Source organism: Heloderma suspectum, chromosome 6 (genome assembly GCF_057233095.1).
Source record: "Heloderma suspectum isolate Gila_16-S chromosome 6, 16-S_ref, whole genome shotgun sequence".
Classification (NCBI taxonomy): Eukaryota; Metazoa; Chordata; class Lepidosauria; order Squamata; family Helodermatidae; genus Heloderma; species Heloderma suspectum.
The window spans coordinates 93,942,701-93,969,980 of NC_139463.1; the positions used below are offsets into that span (position 1 = coordinate 93,942,701).

The 27,280-nt window shown below is 42.9% G+C and overlaps 2 protein-coding genes across 2 annotated transcripts; both read right to left on the minus strand.

The window, feature by feature from the left end:
- Positions 1-954: 954 nt before the first annotated feature.
- Positions 955-12,014, minus strand: LOC146341874 (vomeronasal type-2 receptor 26-like). The gene is made up of 6 exons (XM_084807722.1): positions 11,871-12,014; positions 10,635-10,757; positions 10,503-10,531; positions 8,698-8,887; positions 4,136-4,262; positions 955-1,856 (listed from the first exon to the last, which is right to left on the minus strand). The coding sequence occupies exons 1-6, from the start codon at positions 12,012-12,014 to the stop codon at positions 955-957; spliced, it is 1,515 nt and encodes a 504-aa protein (XP_084663848.1).
- A 5,004-nt stretch (positions 12,015-17,018) lies between these two features.
- LOC146341875 (vomeronasal type-2 receptor 26-like) lies at positions 17,019-21,196 on the minus strand. The gene is made up of 3 exons (XM_084808433.1): positions 21,025-21,196; positions 18,891-19,017; positions 17,019-17,803 (listed from the first exon to the last, which is right to left on the minus strand). The coding sequence occupies exon 3, from the start codon at positions 17,796-17,798 to the stop codon at positions 17,043-17,045; it is 756 nt and encodes a 251-aa protein (XP_084664559.1). The 5' UTR covers positions 17,799-17,803; positions 18,891-19,017; positions 21,025-21,196; the 3' UTR covers positions 17,019-17,042.
- Between the last annotated feature and the right edge of the window lie 6,084 nt (positions 21,197-27,280).

A 27,280-nucleotide genomic window follows, 5' to 3' on the forward strand; every position in this document is an offset into this window, starting at 1 on the left:
TTGTTGACTTCATTACTTATAGGTAACTATTTTGTTTTATGGGTACACAGAAGAAGGGTGTATGCCCCGGCTGTGTGCTGCTAAGGTTTGGAGGTGCCAAGATAGTCATAAGAAGCTGTCTGATCCAACCATTGGGTATGCCTGTGTGCTGTAAGTACTCAGTAAAGGCTCCTTGTAAGCAAACCTGGGTCTGGCTTATTATTATCTCAGCACCTCCAAACATCTGGGGCATACAGAGGGTTAAAATGGCAAATATGGTTTGATGTAAGCATCTTATATAAGGGTCTCTGTGACAGGTAATCTGGTGATTAGTGACAGAAAAAAATATTGGAATTGTAAAATAACTCTATAAGTTGTCCAGCAGTTTTGTTTGTTTTGTTTGTTTGTTTTTTTGAGTGGTTAGGGACTGTCTCTAACTAGGCCCTGTAGATGATAAATTACCCTAGGATCTATTCCTGTAATGTTGCAGATGCTGCCCTTTTAAGGCTCCTATTTGCATAGATAGGATACTTAGGGAAAAGAACGAGCAGCCATTTGAGTGGATAATGGTGCTCATTGAAGGAGTGGACACCTGCCTCCTTCCAGCAGGGGGTGTTAAAAAAAAAAAAAGACCTCTCAAGAAATGCCTACATTTAAAACAAGTATATGGAAAAACTCTTTCCCCTTCCCCAAGGAGAAAATTCTCTGAAATTCTCCCCTTCCCTGAGGAAGAGGCAGAAAAAACAATGCCTCTCTTACAGGGAGAGAAAGGGTTCCTGAAAACAGGGAGCAGGCTTTGTCATAGCACTAGTTCCTATGGTCTTTGAAGTAGCAGAATTTTTAATCAAGGGACAGCTTTGTGAAATATCTACACACAGCAGCTGCTGAGAGAAACTCTCAGAAAAACACCCAAGGTGCACCCATGTGCACACACCCCTGGGTGAAATCTAGACAATGACAACATGCACAGACATTTCAATCCTTTCTTCTTATCAGCTGTCCCCTGGTGTTCAGCTCAGGCCTCAGTATAATAATGTAACATTTGGGGCAAAAGATGCAACCCAGCAAGCTGGCACTAGAGGCTAAGATAGAGAAGATCTCAACAGCTACCATGTATTTTCCCTTGGAGCTCAGATAGGATGGGATAAAGGACAACCAAACACTGCAAAAGACCAACATGCTGAATGTGATGAACTTGGCTTCATTAAAACTGTCAGGCAGCTTCCTGGCATGAAAAGCCACAGTGAAGCTGACAATAGCGAGGAAGCCCATATAGGCCAGGACAAAGTAAAACATAGTCATAGATCCCTCATTACATCCCAGAACAATTTCTCCAGGCACTGTGTGCATGTCTACATCTAGGAATGGGGGAGAGGTTGCCAGCCACACAGTACAAATGCCTGCTTGGATAAGGGAGCAGGAAATAACAATGGAACTGGACAGTCTTTTCCTCACCCACGTCCTCATCCTGGAACCTGGTTGGTTAGCCATGAAAGCAAGAACCACTGTGATGGTTTTTGCCAACACACAAGAAACAGCAATTGAAAAGATAATGCCAAAAGCAGTTTGTCGAAGGAGACAGGTCACTTTCTCTGGATGGCCGATGAAGAGAAATGCACAAAGAAAGCAGAGCAAGAGGGAGATGAGGAGAGTGTAGGTGAGGTCCCGGTTGTTGGCTTTGACAATGGGTGTACTATGGTGCTTCATAAATGTTCTTAGCACCAGAGCTGTGGTCAAAAAAAAAGAAAGACCAAAACAGGCTAAAATGATTCCCAAACATTCTTCATAAGACAAGAAGGTTATGATCTTGTGAATACAAAAATCCCGGTTTTTGTTTGGATAGTTTTCATCTGCACAGTGATAACAGTCATCAGTGTCTGTAAAAGCAAATATATGGTCTAAATCTCACCAACATGCAGAAGCTTTTCATTTTACATAAATAAAAAAGGTACATAATTACTGTCTGATCTCAGTCAACAGTATTTCAAGGAAGAATATGTGCAGGAAAAAATGAAGTAACAATTTTAAATTAAGGAGGGTTTTTAGGATGTCCTTTTTTTCTTTTCAATAGCTTCAGATACTGATGCTATTATATATTAGAGTTGGTATATTAATATTTTCAAAAAATAACAAACTCCATGAACAAGACCACCTTCATGAATTCAGCCTTTTGGAAGAGAACATAATTCCTAATTCTATTAAGGACTAGGCTGCCAAGTTCTGGATCACGGAAGCATCTGAATGAATTTCAAGGAATTCCCCAAAGTAAAGAACACTGCAATACTCAAATGTCAATTTGGCAATGACATGAAGTATGGCTGATAGATCTTTCAAAAAGATTACAATAATCTTGTGAAATGATTTGAGAATGGGAAGTTCATTCCCATCACTGAATTGTGATTCCTATCTTTGAATGGAGCCAGAATAACCCACCATCTTTACCTAAGCCTCTTCAGAATGCATTGTAATTTCTATTGTCTGAATATGTGAAATATCACCAGGGCCCAATCTACACGGAGTATTTATTGCAATACTACTGCATCTCACACACGGCCCTGACACATGACATTACCCCCAATGTGTATCAGTCCCGGATTTTCTTGCCATAAAACCTGCATTTTTGGAAAGTCTTTTTGTGATGTATTTTCCAGTTACCGTGACATCCATGCATTTGGGGACTCAATGTGTCCTAAACTTGCAGTACTACTCCGGGGTGAGGAGGAGTGGCTTCAGTGCTGTGAGAAGGAACAGAAAGTTATGTCAGCTAAAGGTGGACCAACAGGAATGGAAGGAGTTAACCCTTCATGTCGGCTTCACCCTCCACTGATGATCTGGCTGCTTTTTAAAAATGAAAATAAGGGCGCTAGAAGAAACTGCACATATTTAACTGCTCATTTTTTAAACTCCCTTTTTTCGTAAGAAAAAAAAGGCAGCAAAACTGCGACTCACCAAGCTTCTGGGGCCTTGAGTATAAGTCCGGGGGGGGGCAGGGGGGCGCTTCAGCGGGTGCCCGGAGAACCTGGGCTGGGGTGGTTTTGCACATCCCTACTTCCTCTGCCCTGCCCAGAGTTAATGCAATGAGGCTTACTCCTGAGAAAGTCACCATGTTGCTTTTGGGAGGACTTAAAATGAACAAACGAACAAACTCCACTCCTTTGCATCAACACACCAGCAAATAAACTTAATGAATGTAAAAAAGACACTTTCTATCCTTTGTCCTTTTCGTTTCTTTACCTCAAGGAACAACTAGCTGAAAACAGGCCGATAACCATGTCTGCTCAGAAGTAAACCACATTCTCTTCAATAAAGCTTACTCCTGAGGAAGTCACCATGTTGCTTTTGGGATGACTTTAAAAAAAAAATCTCCACGGGCATCATCACACCTGTGAACAAGCTTAATGAATGTAAAAAAACAAAGCAAACAAAAAACTAAAAAAAAAACAAAGGAAGGAAACTTGTTGATGTCCCCAGACAGAGAGAAGTTATTACCCAATTCCTGCAATGGTGCTTTCCTTCCCCGCTCCCCCTGCCATTGAAAAAAATAAAGTTTGGAATGCCTTTCTTTACAAGCCTTCCCAATTCTCTCCTTTGTCCTTTTTTATTTCTTTGCCTCAAGGAACAACTAGCTGAAAACATACCAATATACATGTCTCCTCAGAAGGAAATTACATTCTCTTCAATGAGGCTTACTCCTGAGAAAGTCAGCACATTGCTTTTGGGGTAACTTAAAAAAAAAAACCCTCCACTCTTTTTCACCATCACACCTGTGAAAAAGCTTAATGAATGTAAAAAAAGAAGAAAGAAACGAAAAAGGAAGGAAGGAAACAAAACGAAACGAAACGAAACTTGTAGACTGAGACTCCACCTACATAGCCAAATTAATGTGGTTTAAGATTACGTTTGTCTGATAAAAGTCTATACCAGATTCATTGGCTATGTGTGCCATGGGAGGAGTAGATGTCAGTTCAAGAAAATGTGTTTTTAATCTGCATCAGTGTCGGAAGATACCTCTGTGGAGATTGAGCCCAGGAGGAAATGATTACATATATTTCAAATACAAAGGAAAAAATAGCCCTGATTCATACATGATTTTATATGCACATTCCTCTGGAATATAGCCATTTGATTTTATAACTCTGCACAGTATATCTCTTACCTTTCTGGTCTGAAATCTTCCCTTCTGGACATGGGATGCAATCATAGCAGCAAAACGGCTCCCCCTCCTTCACCTTCTTGCTCGAACCAGGATGGCAACTCTCACTACATATGGAAAGAGGCTGTACCTGATCAATAAGTAAAAGAGGGGAATGATTATCTTCAGAATAATGAGCTTGGAGTCCTCAAGGTTCTGGGGTTGTTCTTGTTTCTTCATATGTTATTAACGTGGTATGGAAACTGCTATTCTATAGTGGCAGCATTATCGATTTATTTGGGGTGTGCTCTGGATTCAGCTGAATCCCAAATCCAGAAAGAAATTTGTCTGATTTAGGAGATGTCTGAATCAAAGCAGGGTCCTCCATAGTGGACCAAATGGAAATCACTCCTGAAGATTCAGGGTTTGGAAAGAAACTGGGCCAAAATTGACAGCATTTTAAATCTTTGTCTAGAACCTACATGCTTCTTCTTTTTTAATCCCAGTTTAGGGGAAGGATGGATGATCTGGACTGTGAACCTTATGTGTGTGAGGGGGGGGGGGGCAGGCTGTTGAGATCTAGACTGAAGGCTCTGCGCCTATTCTACTGGAGGAGGAGGAGGACGAGGACGAGGAGGAGGAGAACATAACAGCTAGACACAGCCAGCAGGGATACAGATAGTGTGCCTCCAAAAACTGATACATTCTTCCCATGCTCTCCATATAAGGAAAACAGCACTGGTGGGTGTGGGGAGAGGGAGCAGGCATGTTGGAATTTCATAAATGACAGCTTTAGCTTCTAATCAGAATGAATGGTTAAACAAGGGCTCTTCAGTCCCAGTGCTTAAGGGAACAGATTGAGGGACTTTCCAATATTCAATGATCTTTGCAAGTTCTCTTTCCCAGGAGCAGGGACATTAAAGGGGGTTTGGTGGAGTCTGAGGGACCTGGAAAGTAGGAGCACTGGGTCCTGTCTTTAAAAATGCTTGATGTTCAAGTCCTACTGTCTCTGCTACTGTGTACTCCACATCCATCCACCCCTGTCCTCTTGCACTTTCTTTCACTTTGGTGCCAGTTAAGTGGAAAACAGAAAACAAAAAGTTTTCTCTGTGTTTTATTCATCGTAACTGCCTAGCCCCTGTACCTATCTTTCTTTTTTAAAAAAAATCAAGGTTTCTTGCCTAGGGACACCTCTAGGCCATATGCTATTTTCATGGAAACTGACAAAACCACATGGCGGGGGATAAGGAGGATTGAATCACTGTGTTTCTGTCCTTCATTTCATTTGTTCGTTATTTTGCACTCAAGCTCCCTAGCCTGGCTGCTTCAGTCTGTTCCTGGCCATAGGACATGGTGGGCCAACAGTCTCATTTTTAAAAGACTTCCGTTCCCTGTTGCTGCTGAGACCATGACTTCCAATCAGCTTCACGAATGGGTCTTCCGACCCAGGAAAATGGATCTTTAAAACCTCCATCTATCTTCAAAGCATAGCTTCAAGCACCCCTTTTCCCTGGTTGTGTATGTTCTAATTAGATTTATATTTGTACCAATTTTGTCAGAGACCCAGCCTTCTGGTGCATCTTTCCCTGGCCAAAAGAGCTAGTAGAAAGGATTGCAGCTGGGGCCCCTTTGCCTGCCACATGTTTCCTCATTATTTTGGTTCCTCTCTAGTTGGCTCATTCTTCTGGAATAGGAATGTTAGAGAATTCCACCACGGACTCCAGTGAGGCCGGATTCTTTAGAATCCAGCACCCCGGAGTCCATGGCGGAAAGGAGCAATCCCCCCCGCTACCCCACGAAGCCTCCCCGGGATGGACCCTACCTTTTATCATCTGTCCACTGCCCTCGTCTGCGGCTGCGAACAGCTGCCCCAGTCTGCGGCTGCCATTTTCCTGAATTCCCTCGCTACTTTAGCCGTGATAGGCTACGCAAGTATTTATGTAGCCTATCACGGCAAAGAGCAGGGACACAAATGGTGTCTGCTAGGCCATTTGCATCACTGCTTTTTTCATGATAAGCTATGTAAATATATATGTAGCCTATCACGGCTAACGCAGGGACACAAATGGCAGCTGCTACGCCATTTGCGTCCCTGCATTGCCGTTAGGGATGGCAGAGAATTCTGTCATGGATTCCATCCGGAATCCATGGTGGAATGGCCTCCTGCCCCCCCCCCGCCCCCCCCTGCGGAATCCCCCTGGGATGGCACTTACCTGGGGCAGATGCAGCGGATGTGGTGGTGGCGGTGGCGGCAGCGGCGGCTCCAGCGGATGTGGCTCCAGCGGCTGGTCTCCTGGCCAGCCGCGGCTGGCTGCTGCTGCCACCATTGCCATCCTTGAGGCTGTGATAGGCTACGTAAGAATTTATGTAGCCTATCACACCACACACCCCAAAAAAACCCCAGCGTACGCAAATGGTGGCAGCTATGGCAGCTGTCATTTGTGTTCCCTATTTTTCACCGATTTATCTTACGTAAATATTTACGTAAGATAAAACGGCGAAAAAAAGGGGAACGCAAATAGCCTAGTGGGCGCTATTTGCATTCCTTTATTTTTCACTGTAATAGCCTACATAAATATTTACGTAGGCTAGAATGGCGAAAAATAAAGGAACGCAAATAGCACCCACTACGCTATTTGTGTTCACCTTCTTTTTGCCATTTTATCTTACGTAAATATTTATGTAAGATAAATCGGCGAAAAATAGGGAATGCAAATGGCGGCCGCCATAGCCGCCACCATTTGCGTACTCTGGGGGGGGGGTAGCCATTATAGGCTACATAAATTCTTATGTAGCCTGTCATGGCTGTCTGTTTCAGGGTGGACACTGAGCCCATAGAATCCCAGAGTAGTTCTGATGCTGAGGAAGAGCAGTCGCTCCTTCGGGAGAGGAGCGCGCTCCTTTTTTCCCAGGACCAACAGCTGACGGAGATTCCTCCCACCCACATTCCTAGTTTAGAAAGCAGTCCATGGAGTGACTCAGCACAGATAGCAGACTGGGGGGGATGCGCGGCGCAGACGCAGAGAGCGGGGTCAAATGGTTCGCGCTCAAAGAACGGTTGCGCCCAGAGGATCCAAGGGAAAAGGGGAGGGATTCTCCCTAGTCCTTATATTCAGGGGTCTGCCAGTACTTGCCCTTCAAATGGGGACCAACTGTTCCAACTTAGGGCATAGGGATGCTGCTGCTCAGATCTAGTTGCTACCTGTAGAGTTGTAAGTTGTAAAAGAAGAATAAAGCTTTGAAAAGAATCCCTTTGTCTGCATCTGGACATGGCTACTGGATTAGACTGAGAGAGCCCTCCAAGGAGCCCTTGACAGTCTGGCTGGATGCAAATGGCGGCTGCTACGGCGACCGTCATTTGCGTCCACAGCAGCCTGTCCGCGGCCGGAAATCTCGCTGCGGACAGCCCTGGCCGGCTGCTCTGCGGCCTGGCTGCAGAGCAGAGCCAACTGTCGAGGATTCCGGGGGGGGGGGAGGACTGGATCACCTCCCCCCATCCCCCCCACCTCAAAAGATTCCGTGAAAAGGTGAGTTAGTTTCGTACATCCCTAGTTGCCGTGATGGTTTACGTATATATTTACGTAGCCTATCACGAAACAAGCAGGGATGCAAATGGCATAGCAGCCACTATTTGCGTCCCTGCTCTTAGCCATGATAGGCTATGTAAATATGTACGTAACCTATCATGGCAACACAGGGACGCAAATGGCGGCCGCTACGGCAGCCACCATTTGCAGCCGCAGCCCAGCAGCGACAGAGGTCCGGCTGTGGGCGGCCCCGGCCAGCGGCTCCCCAGACTTGCCGCAGAGCGGAGCCTGCCAGGGAGGATTCTGGGGGGAGGGAGGGATCACCTCCCCCCCTCCACAGACACCCCGGAATGGAGCCAGGTAAGGGATTTGTACATCCCTATTCTGGAAGAGATGGTCAACTATGAAGTTCAAGAATTAACTTGGTTGTGCAAACCGAGTCAAGAGGAAGGGACACAAGTGTACAATGTACTACCAAATGGAGTGAGTGGTCTGTGTATGATGGATTGACAGCTTCTCCCCCTCCTTTTGGTTGCTGCGCATCAGGAACAGCCTGATGATATCAAACCTTGACTTCCCAAATCCTCCTTTCATCCCTTCCTCGCCCCTCCTCTCTTGAAAGGTTGCCCCCCCACTTCCTTTTTTTGCATCCAAGAGTGATAGAGACTCCCATTTACCTAATTCCCACCTCCTGACACTGCTCTGGAGGTTGTATGACCCTTTGGAACAGCACTGGAAGTAGTACAAAGGGCTGAAGTACAAACGGGGAATATGTGAAAACGACACCACACACACACACTTTTGTTCATAGAATTCTCTGCTAGATCAAAGGGCCTTCCACCAGCATAGATAACAGTTTCATACAACCCATTGTACTAATATCAGTTAAAATCAGTGTTTTATAAAAACTGAGCACCACTCAATTAAATTATCTTTGCACATCTGAAATAATAATCAGCACTTATTCATTAAAATAATGCAACCCAACCAACCAACCAACCAACCAACAACAACAACAACAAAACCCCTCTCAAACTTTCTTCAGATCATGGATCCTACCTGGTTAAACCACCTGTACCACGTTATGGAGTCTTCATTGATGGTGAATGCTTGGTCTGGAGAAGCCTCAGGATCTATCTGTCCAACTTTCACTCTATGAAAAGTTTGGTTTGATGAAAAAATCCAGTTGATAACGTCAAATCCAGCCACTATCTCCCCCTTCTGGCCAAAGGAAACTTTGTCCCCAGCACTGTTGTTAAATGAGACACCTCTGAGAAAGTGGTGGAGCTAATGGAAAAGGAATGAATTTACGAAAGTTTGCAGCTGAGCATAACTGTGTTGCCACTTTCAGACCACGATTCACCAATATCTGACCTGGATGGAAACAATTTCCTTTTCTTCTGGAGCCACTTGTAAATATAGATTTAAGCCTAGATGTTTCTCACTGTTTGAAGTCCATTTTCAATTCCTTTTGAAGTCTCAGTGAAAGATTTTCCACTATCCTGGCACCCTGTTTGAGTGGATTAAATTCAGTGCACTTAACTTGGGACTAAGCTACATGTAACTCAATGGGAAGAAATGTATAAGATTTCATTCAGATGCCCAAATAGCAAACACATCAGGCATTTTTCAGATACTCGGTAGAAATAACTCAAACAATCTGCTATAATGCTATATGGTTTCCAGACTATGGACTGTATTTAATGGGTGTTATTCAATATTAGTCTAACTTAGGTCAACCTAATTTCTACTCTAAATAGGACTAACATTGGATACAACACTCATAAATCTACCCAGATGGATGTATAAAATATATACACAAATTTAATTAAATACGCAAGTGAAGAAAGAGGATGTACACATACACACATAAGAATGGTATGCATCACATTCTCAATATCAATAAGCGGGCGATGACTCTATAAACCTAACATTTTATTTATTTATTGCACTTTATAGCACAATAACAGCAGCTGAAATTTAAAAAAAAACCACAACTGCAACATTTGTCCATGTCAGTTTCAGTCCACTATGAATGCTCTCTATATCTCAGAAAGTAATGGGGATACAATGTTTGGCCAATGATCTACCTGCTGATGTTGAAGTGCTCATCAGCAATGCAGTTTGAAGTATAGTCTGAGAAAATGTTCCTACATAGATCCAGGACCACGACCACAATCCAAGCAGAAAAGTGGCATTTGACAATGGGCCAGGAAGAACAGGAACACAGAGTAAGGTGGGTATTTAAGTTAACCTATTACCTGCCACAGTGGTTGGTTCTGAGATGTCACACCCCATCTGCCCATCACTGTGCTATGTTTAGGTCTAGATGAAGACATGGCATGTAAAGCATGGGCCACAGCATAGACAGCATTGTAGATGATGTAGCTGTGGCCAGTCACACTCATTTCAAAAAAAGGTCCAGGGAGACCCTCCAGCTTCTCATCCCCAGTGCAAATATCCCCCTTCACATTGCCCAAAAGTCCATTTGGAAATACACAGTCAAAGGCATGTTGCCAGAATTCCCTGATAAAACCATCTCCTGTTGTGCTGGAAGGGTTTCTGCTCTCAAGAAAGTGGTGAAATCCTGCTACATCTCTGGAGTGAATGCTGAAAGACAGAGCACCGTGGAGTATTTCTGTATCCCAATCCCTTTGATAGACAAACGAAGTGAGCTCCATCTGGGCAGTCATTATCCACACTTTACCTTTTTGCTTATTTGTAATGTTTTCTTCTAGCTCAGAAAGGTATGGCAAGTATCTCAGAAATGCCACAGTAAAAGATTCTCCATACATCACCACAACATTGGCTTTGCTTTCCATGATATTAAAATACATTTTTACTACCTTCTCCACCAAACCTACAGTGACACCACGTACTTTTGGGATTCTTTCTACAAAGGCAAAACAGATCCCATTGTGAGAAAACAGTGGAAGCACTGCTTGCACAAATCTTTCTCCATTGTCATCATCCATGGTAACGACTCCAATCCATACCCAGTTAAAATGCCGAACCAAAGAGAGGATCCCCATATGCTGAACGGATTCTTTAGGAACCATCTGGTAGAAGAAAAGGCCTGGGGTTTTGTTGCTCATCACTGGAGCAGAGCCATATATGAGCTAAAGAAAGATGTAGAGGGGAGAAGGAGGAGAGAACAACAAAAACTACATTTGTATAACCATTTCCATTGTTTTGTTTAAAGCACATCACATGCGTGATGTCAGCAATCCTTACAATAATCCTGTAAGGTAATTGGATTTTGTTTTGTTTTTCTCTGAGACAGTGACAGGCCTCAGGCTACTGTTGAAGGTTTTAGAGATTTACATTCAATACAGTTTATTATTCTTCCCCTTTCTACCCAAAGAAATGTGAGATGACAGGCTAGTTCTGTATTGAGTTATCAAATGTGAAGACTGAAAGAGTTTTTCATTCACCCTCCATGAAAACAAATGTCCTGCATAACTCTGACAAGGAAAGCTGAAATGAATTAAAATTAGGCAAAAGGAGAGAGACCATAGTTTAATATAAGATACCCAGGGCAAGCCAAGGTCATGTACAGAGAAAGCAGAAGAGATGATGGACAATGACAACAAGAAGTCAGAGACAGTTTGGGAAAATCAGATAGGGAAATAGCTGAAAACTATACAAGGGATTATCAGAGGGAGAGTTATCAGAAACATAACCATTCCATTTAAAGAGCAAATCTCAAAACAACCAGGGTGATGAGGGGTGCATCCAGTGTGACCCATAACAGGTAAAGACATAGGATCAAAGCTAGAATTCTCTGCTCCTCCTACCCTAGTGTAAATGCAAAATAAACAGGGTCACTAGGCTCCAACATTGTTGAAAGACTGACTGAGGCAGAGCCTTGCTGAAACCCCTGAATAGGAACAGGAACACTTCACACTGCAACAAGTTGTTGTATAGGTTGTACAACTGGTCAATTCTTATTTTCATGCATCTTTCATATGCTTATTAGAATTGTCAACTAATTAGGAAATGAATATCTAGTTTTAGAAATATTCAGTTTTATTCACTTCATTGCAGTTGAAAGGATTCAGCTTCATTTGGTAAAGAGCATGGGGGGGCATTCCCTCTGGCAGCCTTTTTTAGTATTCTTTGGACAGGAAAATGAGTATGAATGGGATTCAGGGAAACACTTCTGTCCCTAGGCTATAAAATTGCATCTGGAAGAGGAAAGGATGTGTGAAACATCTTGTCATTTAGCCTACCTGTGGGATCTTGTAGATATCCAAGATGTTTGCCACATCAAGGGAGGTTTGGGAGTCCAGTCCCCCAATAACTGCAGTGAGCTTATTCTGGATGCCACATGTATAATTGGGGATAAATCTCTCCAGTGTGTATATAAGTAGCATTGTGGCATGATAGGTCCACTGTGCATTGTAATAGTTGTCATAGATGTGGAAGCCTAACGTGATGTTGGGCAAAATCTGTGGGTGTGCATTAATCTCCTTTACTGCAAATGCCAAAGCCAAGACGTGTTGGTAATTCTTCGTCAATACACTAGAACAAAAGTTGCATCTGGTAATAGAATAGTATTCTACAATGCATTGTCTTCATTATTCTTTATTTCACATTTCTACCACATTCCTTGTGGCAAGATTAAGTCTAAGGTAGCCTACATAAACATCAGAGAACCAAACAGTATCAATGTTCAGCTTTAGAACATGACTTCCTCTTACTTTTGTGGTAAGACATATATTTTACAGTAGGGTGTACTTCAACAGAGTCCATGATGCAATTGTCAGGGGTGTTTCTGAGCTCAGGGAGTGGGATAGCAGTTCAGATTCTGAAGGAGAACTGCCAGATATGGGAGAGGTGTTTTCCCAGGCTAGTCCAGATATGAGAAGGCCGGCTTCCCAGGTTGCAAACATCCAGCTGGCTGAGGATGAAGGTCCCTCTTTACACCCCCCTCCCCCATGAGAGGCAGTGGGGTCTGGGTGAGTATGACCTAATAGATGCCAGATGCCAGACGCAGGCACAGAGCAAATAGAGAGAAGGCCAGGGTGGAACTTAGTCTACCCAATTGGTCTTGCATGAACAGCTGCACTTAGAGGCATGCAAAAACTTTTTTGTTCCAGCAGGCCTTTGGGGATAACTAGTCTGGACCTGTGAAAATGTGACGTATGGATATTATTCTTGTTGTGGTGGTTGTCTTTTAATGTTTTAATGTTTTTACAATTTTAGTATTGATGATTTAATTATATTTTTAACTTTTGTACAGTTGTATTTATATTTCTATTCATACATTTTAATTGTAGAAGTTTTAACGTTGTGAGGCTGCCTTGAGTCCCAGTATTGGGAAAAAGGTGGGATATAAATATAATAATAATAATAATAATAATAATAATAATAATAATAATAATAATAATAGAGGCCTCATGAGAAGAGAGGGACTTCCCCCCCTTAAATTAGGCTAGTCAGACCTTCTCCCTTGGTGGGCAACTTTCGTAACTTCCTTTTCAATCCTGTGAAGGCATTCCTTTGTAGACTGAGGGTCACTGAGAATTTGCATCTCTATGACCCTGTGAAGTAATGGATTAAAAGCCGTAGACTGAAGCCTCTCGTCTGTGTATGTTTGGGCTTAGAAGTAAAGTGGGGGCTAAAGGAATCCTGACAGCAATATAATAAGAAGACAATCTTTAATAAGGATTCTAGTTCTACCTAGGTTGTCCTGGTGTCTCTCATAAGCAGAACAATTCCTATTATGTGTATCAAATGATGCAGGCAAACTCTACTGTATTTAAAATGAAATCACAGAAATACAAGAAGGAATGGTATCGGAGAATTCTGAAGAGCAGGATTCTTGAAAGTATGGAAATGGCCTTAAACTTAACCTCAAGTGCTGCTGCTGCTTCATCATCATCTCTTTTCAAGATGATACAAACAATGAAATAATCCTGCAAATACTGACATGGATTAACTTGGAAAAAATCCTTCTGGAAAGTCACATCCCCAATTTCCACTAAATGTTGACAAGAGAAGGAGATAGACATTTGATCTTTGAGTTGGCTTCACTTGGGAGCACATGAATACTTTGTAGCTGGATTTAAAGTATATCCCTAGCATCTCATGTTAAATATGCATCTGGGCAAGGCAAGACTGGTGAAAATCTCTGCCTAAGATGTTAAAGAGCAGCTGCCAGTAAAAGAAAGCACTAGACTAGATGGACCAATAGACTGGCTCAGTCTAATGCAGCTTCACAGAATCGTTTGAGGGTCTGCTTAGGAGAAATACCAGCAGGAACTTGGAGAAAGTGAAGAATTTTTGTACGTTTAGTAGAATTAAAAGAGATACATGTGCTAAACTCTATGTTGTCAGGGGTGTGTGTGGATTTATTTGCTCTGTTTGGAGTGCTAAATATGGTCCTATGAAAGTGGAAACGATGATATAGTTCGGTTGATTTTTTTCCTTCCAGGTGTAACTAACAGAGGAGAGAAAAGCTTATATCCATCATAGCATTTTTTTCATAAATACAGGCTTGTTTTGTTTTTTTATTTGAGCATGCCATTCATGCAGCTTCAAAATGGATCTAGGGAACTGGTGTCAGAGAGTGAATCATTCTCTCCCCTCCACTCCTGGCTGCCTCTATCAAATCTAAATCACCTTCCTCAGATAGCTACTGATGCCTTGCAAGAAAGTATATAAATATCCATGTCAAAATCTCATCAAACCTGTACATTGTGGGAAAAAGCTCCAAGGATTGGCCAATTGTAGTCAATTTGGATAGGCAAAACAGGACCGAGAAAGGGGCTAATTCATTTTTCCCGCTGTCATGGCCCCAGTTGGAATCGGTGGGTCTCTGACTGATATTAATTTTTTTAAAAAAATTGCAGGAGATTCTCAACATGGATTTCACATCTTATGTCTGATTTGGGCATATATGTATTATCCTTTTTCCTACTACCAAATCCATTTGTCTGGGGTTGAAGAAATGTAAATACAAAGAAAGTTAACCCGATCAAGGCCTTACTTAAGCTCATCAAATGCTGTTGGCAGGGGTTCTTCTGTGAAGTTAATTGACTTGGAGACGATAAATATCTGAGAAGCAATGCTACCAGTGATGAGGTCTCCAGGCTGATGATATTTGTGAACTGGATGATGTGGATCACGGAAGCTGCACTGAACAATGTGAGCCTTGCATACGATATGAGAAAACAGAATCAGCAAAAATATGACCACTATCACCATCCTGAGTTGAAATCTTCTCTATAGGCATACATCTCCCTATTTCCATCTAAAACAGTATTGATAGACTCTCCAAGATGACAATAGCCTGACCACTAGAATGAACATGAATTCATTCTACTGCTAGGCCTTAAGCACAGTTTCTAAAATGTAAGGTATCAGGAACAGACTGGTGCATCTTTGCCTCTTCCCAATCCCTAGCCCTTCTTCTGCATGTTATAGGTTATATTTATTCTTCCCAGTTGATGTTATTAGCTTAGCTACTAGACTTTGCAAGTCCGCAAGGTTTTTCGACAATCAGCAAAATTAATTATAATCCATTTGCTAATTAAAGAGAATGGTAACCATGCATTAAAGTGGGGATTCCCTGTGGAAGTGCAGAAGAAAACATGTATGTCATATCTAAATGAGTTGAAAAGTAAAGGACTGTGGGTTCGGAATGACATCAAGGGATGCCAGAACTATAGTCTGATGTTAGAGAGGAAATGAATATGTTCAATCATATAACCTGACCGCTTGAGAATATGATATTGACAGATGTGTGTGAGAGAGAGAAAATCAACTTTGGAGACTATTTTTTTGTCCTCTGACGAAAACACCAAAGCACTGCTTAAGCTGTCTTCCTATTCTATCTTTATAGGAGCACAGCACCTGTTTTTCGATTGGCATATGTCCCCTCTAGTAGTATTGCACATTTTCAGACTTTGGGTACAAAGTACTGATCTTGCATGAAGGGCGTGGTAGCCATTGGCTGGCTACTAGTCAACAGTTCCTCACAGTAGGTTGTAATTTTCAGCAGCTATTGTAATGTTTGCTGTAGAGCTGTGCAGGGAGCCACTGACCCTCTTTGATGGCCAATTCAGAGCTTCCAAATCAGCCCTGACCCACCTCAGCCTGATCTGTAGCCAGGCTGACCCACTTTAGCCTCCAGATCTGAAGCAACATCCAGACACCCGAATACCACCCCCCGCACAACCACATCAGCTGCATGCCCACCCCCATCCCCACTGCAAGAACTCCCTGCTCCTTCTATGGACCCCTGGGGAGTACCCACAGTCATCGCTATCTTGGAGGGAGGGGCCATCTACCCACAATAACAGGCATACATTTTGCAGCCCCTTTACAGCCGCAATTGACTCAACATTGTATTACTGGAAGAAGGGTTGCCATTTTAAAAGAAAATGGCAACTCCTTCCAAGGGTGCAATGGCTGTGGGCGCTCCCCATAGGTCCAGGTAAGGTGCACAGGGCTTATGTGACTGGGCAGGCAGCTGTCTGGATTGGTCCAAAGCTGTTTGGATAATTCCAACTTGTTTCAAACTGCTTTCGCTCCAAAACCAGACCAATTCAGTCCAAATCACCCTGATCCACTTCTGAATTTAGGATTTGAACTGAAGTGGTGCACAGCCCTGATTTGTTCTATATTTCCCATTTCTTCAAGTGGTGAATAGTCCCAACAGACCGGGGCTAAAGCAATGTGAAATGGTGGTTAACCGTTTCCCCTCAACTCTTTTTGAAGGAAGCACTCAGTGTTCAGGAGTATGGTTATGATGTGGATGATTATGATGCTGATGCTGATGATGATAATAATAAACATGCCATACTGGTCCATGGGTGGGTGGGATCTAAACTCCTTGCAGTCTGAATGAATTAGTCAGTTGTAGGTGCATGTAAATAAGCAAACTAGTTACTGCAGAATATCAAGACATAAACCATGACTGTTTTAATAAAATATATACTGATTTTCATTTGAAATAGACATACAAGAACAATATCCAGATGTTGGTGAATATTTTGTGTCTCTATATCCAGTTTTTTATTAATGTTTTGCATTCTATGAAATGGGGAGGCAGTAAGTGATGGTGTACACACTCGCTAACAATCATTCTCTCACATACACACATTACTGAGGCAAAGAGCAGAAAACAAAAGGGAACATGGTCTTTGGCTACTGCTCCCAGCGTTGCTAACCTATGACCAAGATTGAAGGTGCTGATTGAGTTGAGGTAAGAAATATCTGGAAGGCACCAGGTTCTGAAGACTGGGCTAAATTAATACTTCATTAGTGCTAGTTAGTTGTGGAAAGAGACATCAGAGCCAAACAATACGTAAGAGACTGAGGCTCAAGGATGAAAGAAAGAATACAGGAAGTGGGGAAAAAGACACAAGAGTCCTGGGCATACTGAATTATTTGAATTATTTAATTTCACAGTTTCTTCTTATTAGCTGTCCCTTGTTGTTCAACTCAGGCCTCAACAAAATAATATAACATTTAGGAGAAAAGATGCAAACCAGCAAACCAGCACTTGAGGCTAAGATAGAAAAGATCTCCACGGCTACCATATATTTTCCATTAGAACTCAGATAGGTTGGAACAAAGGATAACCAAACACTGCAAAAGACCAACATGCTGAAAGTGATAAATTTGGCTTCATTGAAACTGTCAGGTAACTTTCTGGCAAGGAAAGCCACAGTGAAACTCACAATTGCCAGGAAGCCCATGTAGCCCAGGACACAGTAAAACATGACCCCAGATCCCTCATTACAATACAGTACTATTTCTGCAGTCAGTGAGTGCATGTCAGCATTTGGGAATGGGGGAGAGGTTGCCATCCACGCAATACAGATGCTGGTTTGGATAAGGGAACAGGAAAGAACAATGGAGTTGGCTAGTCTTTTACCAACCCACTTCCTCATCCTGGATCCTGGCCTGGTGGCCATGAAAGCCAAAACCACTGTTAGAGTTTTTGCCAGCACACAAGAAACAGCCACTGAGAAGATGATGCCAAAAGCAGTCTGTCGGAGGAGACACATCACCTTCTGAGGACGGCCAATGAATAACAATGCACAAAGGAAGCAGAGCAGCAGAGAGATGAGAAGAGTGTAGGTAAGGCTCCGGTTGTTGGCTTTGACTATGGGAGTGTTGTGGTGCTTCATAAATATTCCCAGCATTAGACCTGTGAGAAAAGAAAGAGAAAGTGCAAAATTGGCTAAACCAATCCCCAGGGGCTCTTCATAAGACAAGAAACGTATATCCTTGGGAATACATAAATCCTGGTTTTTGTTTGGATAGTTTTCATCTTCACAGTTGTAACAGTCATTCATGTCTTTAAAAAGAAGCAGAAAAATGTCAGTTTAATCTCAGATACCTGCCATATTATTCATCAACATACTCCTATTCTTCCTATCATAGATATCTTCATCCAATTTAATTTACTTAAAATAATTATATTAATACCAAACAATAAAAATTATTCCGTGCAAGACAGAGGTTTAAAATGACAGTATTGTGGCCCACTCAGCCAACCAATCAATTGTGAAGTACTGACTGAGTTGAAATGTAGGGGAAAGAGAAGATATGAGAAATACTTGCTGACTTTCTGCATTTCAACCCACAATGACATAATAGTTCAAGATCAATTGTCTGCCCAGTCCCCTCGCACCTACCCCCCCCACACACACACACACACACCTGGAAGAATCTTAGTCCTTTGCTTTGTCAGTGTTTATCAAGGACGGAACACATTGCAGGGTATATTTTCATGTAATGGCTGATTTTTATTAAAGAGAGTGCCACTGAAGTATTTAAAATGATTTCAAGGATAAGTGGAGATAAATTACATTGATTTCATTAAATGTCAATTTGACAAAGCTAAGAATAATGGCAATGAGGTGTTGAAGAAAATACTGCAGCTTTCTTCTTAAATTAATTTCCGATCAGGTAATTATAACTGATTGTTAAGCAGCAGCCCACATTTGAGTACAGCAATGAGCAGTGGAAACTCATTGAAAGATATTTTAGGTCTTACAAGAAATATAGTATAATTTAGGAGCTTATTGCATATCTACACAGAATGAGATAACGAACAGACACAAACAACACTTGTATATGAATATTCTTTCATCTTCATCTACTTCCTAACCAGCCTGTCCCTACCAAATCCTTTTGTTATCTTTCAAACATGAGAGGAAATAACCCTCATTTTATATTCATTTGCACTTGATCATAGTTTGTTTGATTCATTTGTATACTTTGTTTCTTACCTTTCTGGTCTGAAATCTTTCCCTCTGGACATGGAATGCAATCGTAGCAGCAAAATGGCTCCCCCTCCTTTACCTTCTTGCTAAAACCAGGAAGGCAACTCTCAGTACATACAGAAATAGGCTGGGCCTAATCCATAAAATAAAGAAAACAAGCAAAATCTGGTGTGAATAATGAGACTGGAATCCTTAAAATTCTGGAGCCTTTTTATATGCTACTGACTTGGTGCAGGAGCCACTGTTCTGTGGTTTTCTCCTATGTTCCCCTCTTAATGTTTGAAATACAAGTAGGGATGACAGAGAATTCTGCCACAGATCTTGGTGAGGCCGAATGCCAGTGAATTCGGCCCCCCGAAATCCGTAGCAGAATGAAGACCCCACCCCACCCCCACGAAAGGTGCGCAAAACAGAGCACTTACCGGCTGCCATCCGCTCTGACTTGCGAATGGTGGCCGCACTGCAGCTGCCATTCGCTTCCTCATCATAGCTGTGATAGGCTACGTAAATAATTACGTAGCCTATCAGGGCTAACGCAGGAACACTATTTGCGTCCCTGCGGAGGCCGCGATAGGACGTAGCCTATCATGGAAAGCTAAAAAAAAAAAAACAGCATATGCAAATGGTGGCGGCTACAGCGGCCACCATTTGCGTTCCCTTTTTTCACTGTTTTAGCCTACGTAAATATTTACGTAAGCTATTAGGGCGAAAAAAAGGGGAACGCAAATAGCGTAGTCGGCGTAAATATTTACGTAGGCTAAAACGGCAGGGAAAAAAGGAATGCAAATGGCACCTACTACGCTATTTGCGTTCCCCTTTTTTTTCGCCGTAATAGGTTACGTAAATATTTACATAGGCTAAAACAGCAAAAAAAAGGGGATGCAAATGGCGGCCACCATAGCCGCTGCCATTTGCATATGCTGTTGTTGTTGTTTTTGCCTGCAGGCTGCCCAGCAGCCAGATGTCTGGCTGCAGGCGGTCCCGGCCAGCGGCTCTGCGGAATCTCCTTGGAGTGGAGCCGACCGGGTTAGGATTTCACTGCGAATCACCCCGTCAAAAAGGTAAGTGACTTTCGTACATCCCTAAATACAAGTGGTTCATAGGTGGGGCCAATCACATGGGTGCTTCCTCCAGATTATCACCTGACTAGAAAATTATAAGGCTACTGTTAGGTTGGAGACATCAACATAATAGGCCCAGTCCATCTAGTCCTAACATTTCAAGTATTATTATGTTGGTGTGGGATGAAGCCATGAGAAAATTTAGGTTTATTCAAACTGTCCAGCCTCGTCTTGAACGGATGGCTGTCCAGCCTCGTCTTGAACGCCTCCAGTGTGGGAGAACCCACCACCTCCCTAGTTAATTGGTTCCATTGTCGTATTGCTCTAACAGTCTGGACGTTTTTCCTGAGGTTCAGCCGGAATCTGGCTTCCTGTCACTTGAGACCATTATACTATGTCCGGCACTCTGGGATGATCGAGAAGAGATTCTGGCCTTCCTCTCTGTGACAACCTTTCAAGTACTTGAAAAGCACTACCATATATCCCCTCAGTCTTCTCTTCTCAAGGCTAAACATGCCCAGTTCTTTCAGTCTCTCTTCATAGGGCTTTGTTTCCAGTCCCCTGATCATCTTTGTTGCCCTCCTCTGAACCCTCTCCAGTTTGTCTGCATCCTTCTTAAAGTGAGAGAACTGGACACAGTACTCCAGATGAGGCCTAACCAGTGTTGAGTAGGGGGGAACTAGTACTTCCTGGGATTTGGAAGCTATGCTTCTATTAATGCAGCCCAAAATAGCATTTGCCTTTTTTGCAGCCACATCACATTGTTGGCTCATATTCAGCTTGTGATCGACAACAATGCCAAGATCCTTCTCGCTTGTAGTATTGTTGGGCCAAGTATTCCCCATCTTGTAACTGTGCATTTGGTTTCTTTTTCCTAGGTGCAGAACTTGGCATTTATCCCTGTTAAATGTCATTCTGTTGTTTTCTGCCCAGCGCTCTAGTCTATCAAGATCACTTTGAATTTTGTTTCTGTCTCCTGTCTTCTTCTGTCTTCTGATTGTGGAATAACATTTGATAACTTAATTCACCTTTGTCAACAGTGCATTACCTGAAATTAGGGGTGCATGAAAGTCACTTACCTGGTCTCGCAGCTTTTCGCGGTGGGGGGGAGGCGTTTCGCTGCTCTCCCCACGAAGTTCAGGCCGGGGGGGGGAGGCTTCCCTCCTCGCCCGGCCGAAATTCAGGCCGGGGGGGAGGCTTCCCGCCTCGCCCGGCCGAAATTCAGGCCGGGGAGGAGGCGCCTCGCCTCGCCTGGCCGTGAAATTAAAAGTTAAAAAAAAAAACGCCCCCGTGATAGGCTACGTGACGATTAACGTAGCCTATCACGGCTAGATCTACAAAGTCAGCCATGATAGGCTACGTAAATCGTCACGTAGCCTATCACGGGTGACTTTAAAAAAAAAAAGCGCGTACGCAAATGGCGGCCCCCATAGGGAGCCGCCATTCCCGTTCCTTATTTGGTCGCTGTAGTCTATGTAAATCTTTACGTAGACTACAGCGACCAAATAAGGAACGGGAATGGCGGCTCCCTATGGGGGCCGCCATTATCCGTACACGCTTTTTTCTTTTTTTTTAAGTCACCCGTGATAGGCTACGTGACGATTTACATAGCCTATCACGGCTGACTTTGCAAATCTAGCCGTGATAGGCTATGTTAATCGTCACGTAGGCTATCATGGGGGCATTTTTTTTTCTTTTATTGGAATGGCGGTGGCGTCAGCCGTTCGAAAGACCGGCTGCCGCTCCCACCCGGATGAAGACCCGACGAACCGCCGGCCGGACCCGCCGCCGGGAGGGACATTTGCCAAAGGTAAGTCCTGTCCCGGGGGGGTGCAGGGGGCGGGGGGGCAGAGAATTTCTCCCCGAAACTTGTTCGGGGGGCTGAACACGTTGGCGCTTGGCCCCCCGAAGTTTCAGGGAGAAATTCTCCGCCATCCCTACCTGAAATTCAGAGAAGAAACACACATGTGTGTCAACCCAAGTGACCATATGACATCTATTGTGATCCTCTGGATGGAATTTGGTAGAATATTCGATCATGTTCCTTCTTAATATGCATTGATAAAAAAATCTGCTGCCTTAAGATGAGACTTGTATGCATCAATTCAAAATAATGGAAATGCATATCCTAAATAGGATGGCATATAAATGTTTTAAATAAACAAATGAATTCCCTCCTTCACTTTGTCACTTGAACAGTCATAATCCGCCAGGATGGAGGTACCTGCAGCCTTGTTTGTTATATCAATTCATTTGTTGTGGCATTTTAAATAAAAAAGCAGTCTTTTCCAAAGGCTGATCACCCTTCAGAGAAATCAACTTTGTGCAGCAGGAATAAGACTGTGGTTGGATCCTACCTGGTTAAACCAGCTGTGCCATGTAATGGCATTCTCATGCATGGTGAATGCTTGGTCAGAAGGAACCTGGGGATCCATCCTCCCAACTTTGACTCTATGAAAGGATTGGTTTGAGGAAAAAATCCAGTTGATCACATCAAAACCAGCTACTAACTCCCCATTCTGGTCAAAGGAAACCTTTTGTCCAGCGCTGTTGTTGAATGAGACATGTCTCAGAAAATAATGGAGCTAGATTGTAAAAGAAAAGCCAAAAGTTTTCAGAGTTGCAATTGGGCAGGACTGTGCTGGATATCTCAGACAAAGACATACCGATATCTACACTTGGTGGAAGCAGTTCTCATTTTTAATATTTACATTTAAAATGTCTAGATTTTTCTCAGTTTTTCATGCATGAGAAACAACTTGTTCCATAAGAAGAAAATGGCAAAATAGTCTACCCACACTCCTTTTTCTCCTTCCTGTCCTGTATCCTTTTCTGTTGCTACCAGCTGTAATTTCCTATTTCTCTGACTATCATGACCAAAACAGCCTTAAAACTCTCTAGGTCTCAGGTATGTACTTTTGGTAGTTTGGGGGTGGAGTTAGTAACCTCCCACCTCCCCCAATAGCAAATATAAAATTTCAAATAATGCTATTTTGATATATAAATTTTACCAAAGATGTCAATGAGGAACAGTTTTAAAAATTGAATGGAAACCACCACCACCCGAAATGTATAATAAAACATACAGGATAATAAAACAACCAGGAATAAATGCATCCACCTAACCTAACTAGTCTTTGTCCCAATTTTATCCAGGTCCCTGATTCAGGCATTAACTTACTGTCATTGGTACAGTTCTCTCAACCAGTTTCAATCATTCTGGCAGCCTGTTTGATTAGCTTATTTAAAGAAGTACACACACACACACACACCACAAGCTCCATGGCAAGTTACAGAGAGTGAAGGCTCTGTGCATGTTGTTGTATAAACATTGTATGTGTGTGTATGAATGTGCATCTGTGATACATCTCTCTTCTCTCTCCCGCTCTCATGCACTAGCTGCATGTGTGATGAAGCTTTATGAATGTGTTTTCCACAAAGAACATTTACAAAGTGTTCTGTATTAAAATAGTTGTATTTATTTATTTATTTATTTATTTTACTTAAAAAGAAAACACAGAGCTTCCACTCTCAATGAATAATGAACACAAGAATAGTCACGGCTAAAACAGTCATGATGTCTGGGATCTGGGATCACACCTCCGAAATAGTCCAGTCATATTTTAGTTCTAATGTCTGTGACATGTAGCACCTCCCTATGACTCAGGACTTAATTTATTTTACTTAACTCTCTAATATTAATAAATATGTAATTATACCCAAAGTTCAGTCAAGATGTATCAAAGCCCCCACCCCCCAGTTAACCATGTTCCCTTGTATGGTCTGGGAGACCCGTTCATCTTTCTAAATCTGAAACAGGGTCAAGGATAAGGCATTGTGAGGGAAGTCTGTGAGGAAGGGATCTCTCACATCACACATCAGGCATCCCTGAATATTCAAAATTGTTCTTATTTCTTCACAGGCAAAAAGGCAGAGTTTACAGAAGGGAAACTAGAAGTAACATTGGCTCTTCAGTGGCCCAAGGGAAAGAGGAATTGGAAGTTACAACTGGAACCTGCAACAAAATATTGCAGTGTAAAGTGCTCCTACACAGAGTTCCAGCCAATCAGCCAGTCATGGCCTCTTCCAGTATATGCCATCCCCCCCCCCCCGGGTGTCCATCACACACACACACACACTCACACACTTAATAGTCAGGATTCTGTAGTCAATGAGAATTTGGGAGAAGGGGGGCAATATTAGTTTCCCCCCCCCTTAATATATGTTTGAAATACTTCTGCAAATGTTTGACCATACCAGCACCTCCTCTTGTGTTTCTCAGTGGCCCCACTCAGCTACAGTCCTATTTGCCTCACCAGCTGAGTTAGCTACTCGAGTGGAGTGATTCCAGTCAAAATTCATTTTGTGTGTGTGAAACCGTAAAAGATGTGTGCAGCCTCATGGATGATCTCTTAACTAAGGAAGTGATGGGGAGACTGACTCCCGCCCAGGATCTACCTGCTGCTGAAGCAAAGTACAAATCAACAACATAAGTGTGCTATAGGAGTGGGGCAACAATTCCATATTGGTTCAAGTCTCATGCTTTGCTGAATTTTTTGGGACAATTTTAGTGCAATTCGATAGAAAATAAATTGCATTGGGGGGGGACATAAGAGAAGAAAATTTTAGTAAACTTCCCCCTTAATATAATCTAATCCTGCTGGGTGCAGGATTCTTGTCCTTACTTTAGTTAAAAGGCAGTTGAAGACTGTGTCTGAGTGTCTTATCTTTCATTATACTCCAGCAGTCTGCAGCTAGAGAACCCCCCTTCTGGGTTCTCCAGGCACCCGCCCAGCCCCAGCCCCACTCACACATCCCCAGACCCATGCTTGAGCCCCACACCTGCTCACCAAGCTGCCCACACTAACCCAGGCCCCGCCCCCCCTCCACCATGATTGCCATGTTTTGAAAAAAACATGTTTTGGAAAAACATGGCGATCACAATACTGCGCACATAGACTTATACGCAAAATGGTGCCACAAATCACCTATATATACAACATTCATGGCACCATTTTGCATATAAGTCTATGTCTACAGTATTGCAATTGCCATGTTTTGATTAAAAAAAAACATGGCAATCATGGCAGAGGAGGATCGGGCCCACGTAAGTGCAGGCAGCTTGGCAAGTGTGTGTGGGGGGGTCAAACAGGGCAGGGGCTCAATGGGAGCAGCTCAGGGGGCGCAGGTGGTCCTCTAGAATCCCAGGCAGAGATGGGCACCTACGCCATCCCTATCTGCAACCTCCCAAGGTTCCTGCCTATCAATTAAAGCCCATGGGAAAATGTCATGTGGTAACTCCTCCTAGTGAGTTTTTTTTAGATCAGGAAGCCTGGGAGGCTGCAGAGCAATGAAGAGATGAGTAACAGAAAGCGGACCATGGGGAACCACAAATACATAATTCTCAGCCACCTTGCAACAATAAGGAAAGCTCAAAGGCACCATCCAAAACAAATTCTAAAGGAATTCTAAAGCACCCTGGGAATGAAGCAGTAAAATGGAAACCTCTTTCATGAGGGAAGAAAACATTTGGAAAATTCAAGGAGAGATCTTGGCAATGATCAGGACCAACACTGAGGTCCAAGCTGACAAGTAACAATTACAAAAGAGACACCAAGAATAGGCAGAAAGAATAAGTTCCATATGTGCAAATGAGAATGTTTGGCACGTTACCTGCCACAGCACTTGATTCTGAAGCTTCAGTCCTTCTCTCTCCATGGTTCGTCTATGGTTGAGTCTGGATGAGGACATCACATGCAATGCTTGGGCCACAGCATAGACTGCATTGTAGATACTGTAGCTGTGGCCAGTCATGCTCATTTCAAAAAAAGGTCCAGGGAGACTCTCCAGCTTCTCCTCCCCAGTGCAAATATCCCTCTTCACATTGCCCCAAACCCAATTTGGGAATACACAGCCAAAGGCATGTTGCCAGAATTCCCTGATAAAGCCATCTCCTGCTGTGCTGGAAGGGTTTCTGCTCTCAACAAAAGATTGGAAGCCTGCTACATCACTGGAGTGAATGCTGAAAGACAGAGCACCGTGGAGTATTTCTGTATCCCAATCCCTTTGATAGACAAATGAAGTGAGCTCCATCTGGGCAGTCATTATCCACACTTTCCCTTTTTGCTTATCTTCTAGCTTTGAAAGGTATGGCAAGAATCTCAAAGATGCCACAGTAAAAGATTCTCCATATATCACCACTACATTGGCTTTGCTTTCCATGACTGTAAAATGCAGTTTTACAACCCGCTTCACCAAATCTTCAGTGATACCACGTATTTTGGTGATTTTTTCTGCAAAGGCAAAACAGAGGCCATGCTGAGAAAACAGTGGAAGCACAGTCTGAACAATTTTTTCTCCCTTGTCATCATCCATAGTAAGGATCCCAATCCATAGCCAGTTAAAATGCCGAACCAAAGAGAGGATTCCCAAGTGCTGAAGGGATTCCTTAGGGGCCATCTGGTAGAAGAAAAGGCCAGGAGTTTTATTATTTGTTCCTAGAGCTGAGCCATATATGACCTGAAGACAGATGTAGAAAGGAGAAGGAATAAATAACAGCAGCAACAACTTTTCTGTAACAGTTTCCATACACTATGGCCAGAGCTACACCTTGTGTCATATCAATACGATCTCATCATGGTAACGCTATATCCCTCTTGCACAGTTACACCTCGTTTGGCACACAACGACACTTATTGCAGTATTTTGCATAATGTGGAATAAAAAAAGCAGGAAACAACATTACGATAGCAGAATATAGAATGTGCCCCAACAGTTATCAGTGCTCTTCAGTACCTCTATGAAGCAGTAATGTAGATCTAGCCCTAGTCAGCAATACCTAGATGGCTGGCTGGGGAATGCTGGGAGTTGCAGGATTATTTTTTTTCTGAACATGAATTGGAATGCACCCTAAGTAGCTTTTGTTAATCTCTTGCAGGCCTCAGGCCACTGTGGAAAAATTTAGGGACTTACATTTTGGGGGCTTATATTTAATACAGCTTATTATTTTCCTCCTTGAGCCTCAGAGTGTAAGAAGACTGGCCAGTTCTCTCAGAATTAAGTTATAAAACTTGAAGACCACAGGACTTTTTCATGCACCCTCCATGACTTCCCTTTCCTGCATAAACCTGGCAGCAAAAGGGAAGTGGAATAGAACTGGGCAGAAGAGAGAGAGAGAGTGTGTGTATTTGAATATAAGATACCCAGAGCAAGCTGAGGCCATTTACATAGAGGACACCAGAGATGAACAGGGACTGGCAGAAAAGGTCCAGACACCCTTTGGGAAATCAATGATAGGAAAATAACTGAAAATTATAGATGCAGTGGAAGATGGAA

What these genes read in the sequence shown, in the direction of transcription:
- LOC146341874 (XM_084807722.1), bottom strand. Translation starts at nt 12,014, where the DNA reads ATGCTACTTATATACACACTGGAGAGATTTATCCCCAATTATACATGT. An exon ending in ATATCTACAAGATCCCACAG is followed by an intron (nt 10,758 to 11,870) that starts GTAGGCTAAATG and finishes ATCTTTCTTTAG; the next exon opens with CTCATATATGGCTCTGCTCC. An exon ending in GGTACAGGTGGTTTAACCAG is followed by an intron (nt 4,263 to 8,697) that starts GTAGGATCCATG and finishes CTTATTGATCAG; the next exon opens with GTACAGCCTCTTTCCATATG.
- LOC146341875 (XM_084808433.1), bottom strand. Translation starts at nt 17,798, where the DNA reads ATGCTGGGAATATTTATGAAGCACCACAACACTCCCATAGTCAAAGCC.